This window comes from Balaenoptera borealis (genome assembly GCF_965194805.1).
Source record: "Balaenoptera borealis genome assembly, chromosome: 2".
Classification (NCBI taxonomy): domain Eukaryota; kingdom Metazoa; phylum Chordata; class Mammalia; order Artiodactyla; family Balaenopteridae; genus Balaenoptera; species Balaenoptera borealis.
The window spans coordinates 157,404,781-157,414,862 of NC_138867.1; the positions used below are offsets into that span (position 1 = coordinate 157,404,781).

Sequence of the window (10,082 nt, forward strand, 5' to 3'; positions counted from 1 at the left end):
GTCTGCCTGTTCTCCCTTTCTGCAGTGACGGCCCCCAGCTCCCCACTGAGCCCACCAGTGTCCCCCGTGTTCTCCCCACCGGAGCTGGCGGGCAGCAAGAACAGCGAGTGCGCGGTGTGCTTCGATGGCGAAGTGGACACAGTCATCTACACGTGTGGACACATGTGCCTGTGCCACGGCTGCGGCCTGCGGCTCAAGAGGCAGGCCCGGGCCTGCTGCCCCATCTGCCGGCGGCCCATCAAGGACGTCATTAAGATCTACAGGCCGTAGCCTGGCCCGCCGACGGCCTTGACCAGAGCAAGGTCACCTTTCTGAAGCCCACCCCCACCCCGGGCCGGGCGAGCACCATGGCTGCCGGGGAGTCCAAGGGCAGCAGCTGTCTTGCCTGCCGCTCTCCAGTGGTGGGCAAGGCGTGACAGTCGTGGACACGAGGCCCCCGGGGGTCTCAGTCCAAGCGAGGGTTGCTTCTGGCTCGAAAGTGCTTTGCCCCCAAAAGGCCGTCCTAAGAGCAAGCTCAGGAACTGCCTGGCAGACTGCCCTGTCCCCCGGTGACCTCTCAGCTGAGAAATGGCGTCCTCTGTGCAATGCCTTTTGCTGGGGTTGGGTTGAGTGTGTGTGAGAGAGGGGGAGGGGAGGGAGGGAGACAGTCCAGAGAGGGCGAGTGTGTGAGAATGACCTAGAGAGAACGTGTAGGTATTTATCCAGGGATCCTGGCTCTAGGAGGTTATTTAACACTAAGGAATGTGCAATCCGGAGCCCAGACGGTAGCGTGACTAGAAGTTGTTCACTTTACGGGGCTGTGACGTCAGCTGGTTTTGAATGTACAACGCCTGCACCTAAACAGAACTCCCTCAGATGGTATAGAAAAGGGACACTCAGATTTTCTAAGGCGAGGCAAAAATAGCTCATTGTTTACAGCTCCGAAGCGGCAACTCCTTGGGGAGTAGTTGGGCGGAGAACATAAGAGAACAATTTGCTTTTTCAGTTTCTAACTCAGTCTTGGAGAGGAGTTTTGACTGGGTGCTGGGGCCAGAGCTCTGGGTGGTGTCTTCTCCAGAAGCCTTGTCACCCCTTCAGCCCCAGACAGCCTAATTACAAGCACACCACCCCTTGACTCCATCCCTATATGCTTTTAGTCTGTAGCATCCTCACCGTCTCCAAGGAGAAGACAAGCAACAGGTTCCCTTTTCCTGGGGGCGGGAAAGAATCCTAGATGCCGGTGAGCCACCTGGCGTTGGAAAGGGTCACTCCGCAACTCTCCACATTTCCTGCTGAAACACGGGGCCTGGCATTTGCCAGCAGCTGTGGGCATCACCAGGATGACCTGCTGGCCAAGTAGGGGAAGGAAGCAGGGCTTTGCAACCCGTCTTTGTTCTGATTCTCAGCTTATCTCCCCCTGGTGATTACTAAGATGTTAACTTATCATTAGGATGATGTTAACTAGGGACTGAGACACTCGCTGAAAATGCTGACACTGGGACTTTCCCCCTCCCCAGGGTTATTTGCTGGGCATTTCCTGGGACCCTGGCCCTGCCCCAAACCCCTCCCCCCTCCCCCCTGCTTGGGCCCATCTCTGCAGACTCCCGGACCACACCTAGGCTGATGGGCTGGCAGGCCTGCAATTCCCTTCTGGGCCCCACCTCTGCCCTGTCTTGTGCTGTACCTTTAGGGAGGTCCCTGGGCCTCTCTGTTTCTCAGTTCCCAATCTGTCCAAGAGGAAGCCTGGTACCTGCCCACTCCAGAGCTCTTGGCAGGACTGGCACATTTTAAAAGGCCCAAGACACCTTGCAAAGAGCAGGTATCGTTTTTAGTCCAATTCTTAATCTGTTCTTCTGTTGAGGGAGGCAGGGAAGGGAGGACATTCAGTTTTTGCATTCATATAGCAACTGTTTGTTACCTGTCTGGGGTCCCCCTCGTCAGATCAAGGCCCATAAGGCCAGTCAATCCGTGCCCTTGTGATGCTCCAGGTCTTGGACCATCTGCTTCTCCTCTGCCTGGTATTCCGACCTGATCTCAACTTCAGAAACCCTACTCTTGCCCCTGCAAGGATCCCTGATTGGTTCTTTTTCCCTTATGAACTTGGGAAACACGCCCAGGTTTTAATTTTGCAGCAGAATCTTTATGGGAGTGACTGGCACCCCAGCATTTGCCAAGATAAGAGTTTGCATACCTAGGCAGCGCTCGGCACCCAGCTGAATTTGGTCTGCTGGAGCCTTCCATTTCCCCCACGTGCTGGGTGTGGGCAAGGCCACGCACAGGCCCCATGTGAGAGGGCTAGTCACCCCCAGGACGGTGGTTCTCCAGGCAGCAGCTCCCCTGACTGGATTGAGCCATAGTCACAAGCCCCGGTGGTCTCGGCGGCCTGGGGGAGCCAGCTCCTCTCTCTTGTCCCCTCGGGTTCCAGCCAGGGTCAGTGCAACCACTGCCAGGAATCCAGGGATCGAGGGCCTGGACCCAGGGTGGACCAGGCCATGCGCCTGGTGACCTATTACCTGGGAAGAAAGGAGCTGGTGGCCTGTTTAACATGCTCTGCAGCTGCTATAAATAGCCTCCCTGTTTCCAAGAGGAATTAAGGGAGTGTTTATCTTCTAAAAACCAGACATTTCCTGATGCTCTAAACTGATTTATTCAGCGCTGCAGAGGAGCTGCCCACACCGCCCTCTAGGTTCTGTCTGGAGAGGGGGCAGGGGGAAGAGGGAAGGGAACCACTCTTCTTTATTTGGCATCACTGTGTGCCCGGCACTGGGCTGGGGAGGTGCATCCCCATGTCAATCCTGTGAGGTAGGTCTTAGTACCATATTGAGTCGTATCAAAGACACTACTGATGACAAAACACACCATTCTATGTACCACTAAGGGAAAAACACTGCCAATTTCAACTGTAAGATGCCACAGCTATTCGATTCATTTTACTCCGACATGTTAAGTGGAAAAGCTGTGCTCCTAGAATCAATGAAATACGATATTATCCCCAGTTGGCAGGTAAGAGGACTAAGGTGCTGGAAGTGAAGCAGGAGGTGACAGCACTGGGCTTCAAACCCAGGAGTGCCTGATGCCAAAACCCACGCTCTCTGCTGCCTGGCCCCGAGCCCAGAAAGCTCGAGACTGCTTGAGTTTTCTTCCTTGAAGCTCACCTGGGCAGCGCCTGGAGAGAGCTGGGCACCCGCCCCTGTGTGAGGGTGCCAGCCCCAGACTTGCGGCCCCTGTGCCGCCCGGAACCCTGGGAGCACAAGTGTCCTTCCTTTCAGGCTTATCTGCCTACTGCCCACCTTCTCCCGGCAGAGCTGAGCCACGTGTGAGCTTGGGTCCAACCCCAGGGCCTCCTCCTGTTACATGGGGGTGCCCATCAGGGGCAACTTTGGGGAGACACTTGTCCCACCACCTTCCTGGGCCTCATGACCACCACCCCCCCTAAGTAGGGCCCCCAGCGCGAGGACAGGAAGACCAGAGGATGCCGCCTTTGTTGTGGTCTGATGCCTGTTCAGCCTGAACCACCAGAGAAACTGAGCTGTTTCCAAGTCAAGACAAACTCCTTTTTCTAGCCCATTCGCAGAACTGGGAGTCTTCTGGGATTTAGCTACCCAGGGCAGCTGTTCCCCTAACTACAGCAATGCTTTTTCAGTCATCTGACAACCACTGGTCAGTGTGGCCTGTGTTCTGGACAAAGGGATGGGAACCGGGTCTAAAGACAAGGCCTGTAGGGAGCTTGCAGTCCAGAGCAGGAGGTGGGCAGATTTGTAAACTTGTATTTGACCCATCCAGTGCTGGGTCCTGTGGTAGCACTTAGTAGGTACTCATTAAAGGTTTACTGAGTAAATCAGAAATCAGGTTATGAGTCTCCAGGGGTTTGGTAAAACACCATGTATACATGCACACAAAGTCATTCAACAAACATTTGCTGAGTGCCCACAAGGTGTGGGGTGCTGGGAGGACGGAGCTGAGAGGACAGGACCCCAGCTCTGATGTCAGAGGGATTGACATTATGAGACATTTGGGGCAGAGTCCATGGGCTTTCCTGGCCATTCTGTTGCCTCGGGGGTCTATCTTAGTGAGTACACAACTGCTTTCCAGACCCAGAGCCCCCTGCACACTTCAGAAAGCCTTCTCTGCATTAGGAATGCCGGGCATCTTGTAGTCACTGAGTTGCTGCCGAAATGGCCTTGGGCAGAACCCTCAAGAGCCCCACCAACCAATAATCGCCTTCAGGTCTTGCCAGGGAGACACAGGGAGATAGCTACCTGCTACTTTCAGGCCTTGGGACTGGTGGCTGGAAATCAATCCCCAAGTCGACAGAGAACCCCCAGTCAGTTCCAGAATAGGGTTGTGCAAACTCTTGGCGAATGAGAGGCAATCACCTTCCGCTTCTCAATCCTGTCTCTGCCCCGGTTCTGGCAGAAGGACTCCGGCTCAGGAACACGTGGCCTCCCGGCATCTCTCGGTATTTAATTTTCTCACCGTCTTTCTCAAGTCCCTAGTGAGATGACTTGTGCAACAATTTGTCTGTGCCTTATGAAAGTGTCTGTGCACTTTTAATCCTTTTTGAAAGCAACTTTAAAAAGTGGGCCGGGGACTAGCATACGTGGTAGTGTTCTAGAAATCTGTGCTCATCACTGAAACCCTTCTGCAATGTGTATTTGATGTTGGAGTGAGGAAGTGTACGTCCCCCGCCCCACCCCACTACCTGTGTACAGACCTTTTTAAAAATGTCTCTCTTTCTGATTCAATACTGTGACCTCTCCAATACAGTCTAATCTTTGGGGATCTGTAATAAAGGTTTCAAAACCTGGGGGAATGGGTGGGGAAGGGTTTGCACTGGTCCTGTGTGTTGTGCTCTTGCGTGTTGTGTGTTTTGATTTTTGTCTGTTTTTATCTGTTTTATATTAACATAATTTTCCTGTTTAAAAAAACAAATACAACTTTGGCTTGTTAAGAAAGTCTCTTCAGGACTCAGTTTTAAAAATCACAGTTGCCTACACAGTTGGGGAGTGGAGGTGAGGGATACAAATCATTGCCAGCCTTGAGGAGACAATTTGAAAAAATGTCTATAGAAGCCTGAGAATATTCAAACCTTTTGCCAAGTAACTCCTGAGAAAATATCCCCAGGAAATAATTCTTGTTGAGGATAAGCTCTATATGTAAAGATGTTCATTGCAGCATTATTTATAATGATAAAAAACTAGAAGCAAGCCTGATGACCAACAACCAGGGTTTATAGTTGTCCCTCACCATTCTATCATCAGGGGATTGGTTCCAGGACCACCCTGCCTTGGAGGATCCACGGATGCCCAAATCCCTTATATAAGATGGTGTTGTATTTGCATATAACATACACACATCCTCCCATATACTTTAAATCATCTCTAGAATACTTATAATACCTAATGCAATGCAAATGTTATGTAAATAGTTGCCAGCACAGCAAATTCAAGTTTTGCTTTTTGGAACTTTCTGGAATTTTTTTTCAAATACTTTCCATCTGAGTCTGGTTGAATCCACAGATGTGGAACCTGTGGATATGGAGGGCCAACTGTACTTGCCAAGAGCTCTTGGTTACAAGTGACAGAAACCCAACTGGAGCAGGCTTTGGGGAATTAAAAGGCTCAGGTAACTGAGAAGTCCAGTATCAAAACCCAAGAACTCACTTCGGGTGCATTTCGATCCGGAATCTGAAAAGCTGCAAGCGGATGTGGTCTTTCCCCCTCTGCTTCTGCCCTCTTTTGTCCCCCCTTCCCACCCAAGTTCTCAAGACAGCTGGCAGCAGGCCCAGGCTACATCCTGCCTTTGAGCAATCCCTGCGTGGACCAAACTGGATCACGTGCCCCTTCCTTAGCCAATCATGGAAGCTGGGGAGATCCGGGGCTCTGATTGGTCAGACCCAGGACCTGGGCTCACCTCCACCCAATAACCGCACCTGTTGAATTAAGGGTTGGGGGGTGGGAATCAGAGGCCCCACGGGAAAATTGGAGCAATGTAGAAGGAAAGCTGGGCAGGGAGGAACAACAGATGTCTAAGAAAGGCTGAATAAAACATGATACAGATATATCCCTGGGAAACAGTATGGGCTGTGAAACCAGACAGCCTGGTCCTCACCTCCACATTGGGCCAGACACTTAAACTCTTTGTGCCTCAGTTTCCTCATCTGCAAAGTAAGAATAATAGGAGCTCCTGGTTTTAGGATGGATGTGAGCATTATTGAGATCATGTGGGTGATGTGCTAGGCACAGCATCTGGTACTCAGCAAAGAGTTTATAACACAGGAACATGTTTACATTAAAATATACTGGGAAAATCAAGATATAAAACTGCACATACAAAAAACAAATAACCCAATCAAAAAATGGGGGAAGATCTAAATAGACATTTCTACAAAGAAGACATACAGGTGGCCAAAAAGCACATGAAAAGATACTCAACGTCAGTAATTATTAGAGAAATGCAAATCAAAACTACAATGAGGTATCACCCCACACCGGTCAGAATGGCCATCATCAAAAAATCTACAAACAATAAATGCTGGAGAGGGTGTTGAGAAAAGGGAACACTCCCACACTGTTGGTGGGAATGTAAATTGGTACAGCCACTAAGGAGAACAATATGGAGGTTCCTTAAAAAATTAAAAATAGAACTACCATGTGACCCAGCAATCCCACTCCTGGGCATATACCCAGAGAAAACCATAATTCAAAAAGTACATGCAGGGCTTCCCTGGTGGCGCAGTGGTTAAGAGTCCGCCTGCCAATGCAGGGGACACGGGTTCGAGCCCTGGTCCCGGGGATTCCCACATGCCGTGGAGCGGCTGGGCCCGTGAGCCACAATTACTGAGCCTGCGCGTCTGGAGCCTGTGCTCGGCAACAAGAGAGGCCGCGATAGTGAGAGGCCCGCGCGCTGCGATGAAGAGTGGCCCCCACTTGCCACAACTGGAGAAAGCCCTCGCACAGGAACTAAGACCCAACACAGCCATAAATAAATAAATAAATAAAAATTAAAAAAAAAAAAAAAAAAAGTACATGCACCCCAATGTTCATTGCAGCACTATTTATAATAGCCAGGACATGGAAGCAACCTAAATGTCCATCAACAGAGAATTGGATAAAGAAGATGTGGTACATCTATACAATGAAATATTACTCAACAATAAAAAAGAACAAAATAATGCCATTTGCAGCAACATGGATGGACCCAGAGATTGTCATACTGAGTGAAGTAAGTCAGACACAGAAAGACAAGTATCATATGATATCACTTACATGTGGAATCTAAAAAAACGGGGCTACAAATGAACTTATTTACAAAACAGAAGTGGAGTCACAGATGTAGAAAACAAGCTTATGGTTACCAGGGGATAAGGGAGTGGGGGGAGGGATAAACTGGGAGATTGGGACTGACATATATACACACTACTATATATAAAATAGATAACTAATAATAACCTGCTGTATAGCACAAGGAACTCTACTCAACACTCTGTAATGGCCTACATAGGAAAAGAATCTGAAGAAAAAAAAAAGTAGATATATGTATATGTATAACTGACTCACTTTCCTGTATACCTGAAACTAACACAACATTGTAAATCAACTATACCCCAATAAAAATTAAAAACAAACAAAAAAACAACTCAAAAACAACCCTGCACATACACTTTGATTGGATGGATGTAAAACAAACGAACAAACAAAACAAACCACCAACAACAACCAATAGCCCTAAAACCTGACCATGCATTGGAATGACCAACAGAAAAGAAGCAAAATGTCCATGGGGGTTGTGTCTGGGTGATGGCATTATTGGTAACTTTTTTTCTGCCATGTTTTCCAATTTTTCTATAATGACCAGTTATTACTTTTAATTTAAACTTATTTGGAAAAATTATCTCCCTACTCTGCAAAAACCAACAGGAACAGCTGGCCCTTGCTAGAATTCATCAGGAATTCCCAGGCTGATTGTCTGCGTTTGAGATCCAAATTTAGTCACGGTGGAGATAAGGGCTTGTGAGTTTCTAGTGGAGACCAGGCCAGGCTAACCAGTTTGGTTGGGCTTCCTCCAGGCCAGGCTTTAGAGCCCAGATTTCTGGGGTGGAGCCTTGCAGTGGTATCAGGACTGGGGGGAAGGGAGAAGAGAAGTTGCTGCCCAGGGCTGTTCCTCCTGGCTTGTTAGAACAGCCCAGCTAGGTGACATTGAATTTTGGAAACAACAGGGTAAGAGAAATGAACCAGCATTTATCAAGCAGAAGAAACCGTGATTTTCACACATTCTCTCAATGAAAATTCACCACAATATTTGTCTCCTCATTTTACAGGGAGGAGACCAGGCTCCCTCCAAGGTAGAAGTAGTATTAGACCCCAGGTGTGCCTGTTCCAGAGTAAAGAGGCAAAATCTTTCAGAGGCACATTTTCACCCTTTCCCTTAGGTCTCAGAGGCAGAGTCTGCCCAGAACTTAATCTAAAAGCTTAATCCCTGAACCAATCTCTGTCACACACCCACACCTGATACAAAATCAGGTATGACATGGCCTTTACCCTCAAGAATCAACCAATCTGGAAAGGGAAGGCGGACCCCAAAACAGACATGTTCAGACTAGTGTAGTTCTGAGGCTGCTGGGACAGATCAAATCCAAGACATAAAAGCTCTGGATCATTTCGTGATGTAATTTAAGCATCCTTCTTTCTCCTGGATGTTCAGGCTTTTACCAATGCCTGGGCCATACTCCCAGGCACATAATATTCTTGTCTAAAGCTTCAGTGTACAAAGCCCATGCCCTGACCCTCAGCATCCCTGATGCAGCTAGCCTCAGAGGAGTTTTGCCAAAAAATATATATAAAGACTTCTCTTTCCCTCATTTCCTGGGTTCCCGCAGGACAAACAATCCTTAATAGTAATAATAATAATAAACAAATCATTTAATGACCACTTACTATGTGCTAAGGACATCCATTGAATCCTCATGACAGCTCTTTGAGGTAGATCCCATCATTACTCCCATTTATGGAGAGAAAACCAAGACTCAGAGAAATTAAGTAACTTTATCCCACTGTGCATGGCCTCTCAAATACAAAAGGATTTCTTCTCTTTCTTTTTGTAATTATTTCCCAGAATCTAAACCCAGTGATTTTTCAAGGGCAAATGGGCCCTTGAATATGGAACATATTCACTTGTGTTCCTTGAACATGGAACATATTCACTTGTGTTTTCATTGGCCCTACAAACAGCCATTCAGGTAGGTATTATTGTCCCATTTTACAGGTAAGGGAAGAGAGGCTCAGAGAGGGCAATGACCTGCCTGAATCACACAGCTTGTGAGCTGTGGAGCCCAGGCTGTGAACCACGTCTGGCTCCTTCCATGGCATCGTGGCTTCTCTGTGAGTAAACTGTAGGGAGGGGGAGGAGGAGGAGGGGAAAGAGGAAAGAGAAGAAAGAAAAGGAAGGGTGGGAGAGGAGGGAAGGGGAGAGAAGCGGAAGGGAGAGAACCAGACTCAGCACCTAGAAGGGCAAGGAGAGAAAAGCTGTCAAGCCAGGTCCTCAACTTACATAACGTCTATTAGCCCAATTCCAGGGACAGAGAATCTTTGCTTCTCCCTTCAGGCTCAAGTCTCCTGGCTCTTGCAAGCTGGTTTTGGCTCCCACACAGGGATGTGGAAAACATGAACTTTCCAGGCATCCAGCTATGGGAACAGAGCCCCAACCTTGGCTGTTAAATGTACCCAGGGGAAGCTTCCAGAAGTCCCTGGGGCAGCTGCATCAGAGTGCTTTGGGCAGGCTGGTCCCCTTTCCTCAGCCCCCTCCCCTGCTGGCTCTGACCTGCCCAGGTCTAAACCTTTCTCTCTCAATTGAGAGCCTCAGACTCCCCTCCTGCCTCTCCCCGATGCCAGGGAAAGGCTTCAGCCATCCTCTGAGGACTCTGGAGGAACTGCTCAGGAGTCAGCCGGACAGGCCAGAGTTCACATCCACACTCAAACCCCAACAAACTGGGGCACTTGGTCTGCCCAAGGTGCCTTCTGGGGGTGCTGTTCATCTAGAAGTCTGTGTGGATGCACCTCACTTCCCTGCCTCTAGGTGGGGCTGTAGAACCACTCACTCCCCAG

At 49.0% G+C, this 10,082-nt stretch overlaps 1 protein-coding gene across 3 annotated transcripts in view; it reads left to right on the plus strand.

Annotated features, from left to right (window-relative positions):
- The window catches only part of NEURL1B (neuralized E3 ubiquitin protein ligase 1B), a 42,633-nt gene extending 35,591 nt beyond the window's left edge, over positions 1-7,042 (plus strand). For all 3 annotated transcript variants that reach the window (XM_082380874.1, XM_082380875.1, XM_082380876.1), the window contains one exon: positions 26-7,042. In XM_082380874.1, coding sequence (XP_082237000.1) covers positions 26-270 — 245 coding nt within the window. In that variant the 3' untranslated portion in view covers positions 271-7,042. The remainder of the gene's footprint in view (positions 1-25) is intronic.
- Positions 7,043-10,082: the final 3,040 nt, after the last annotated feature.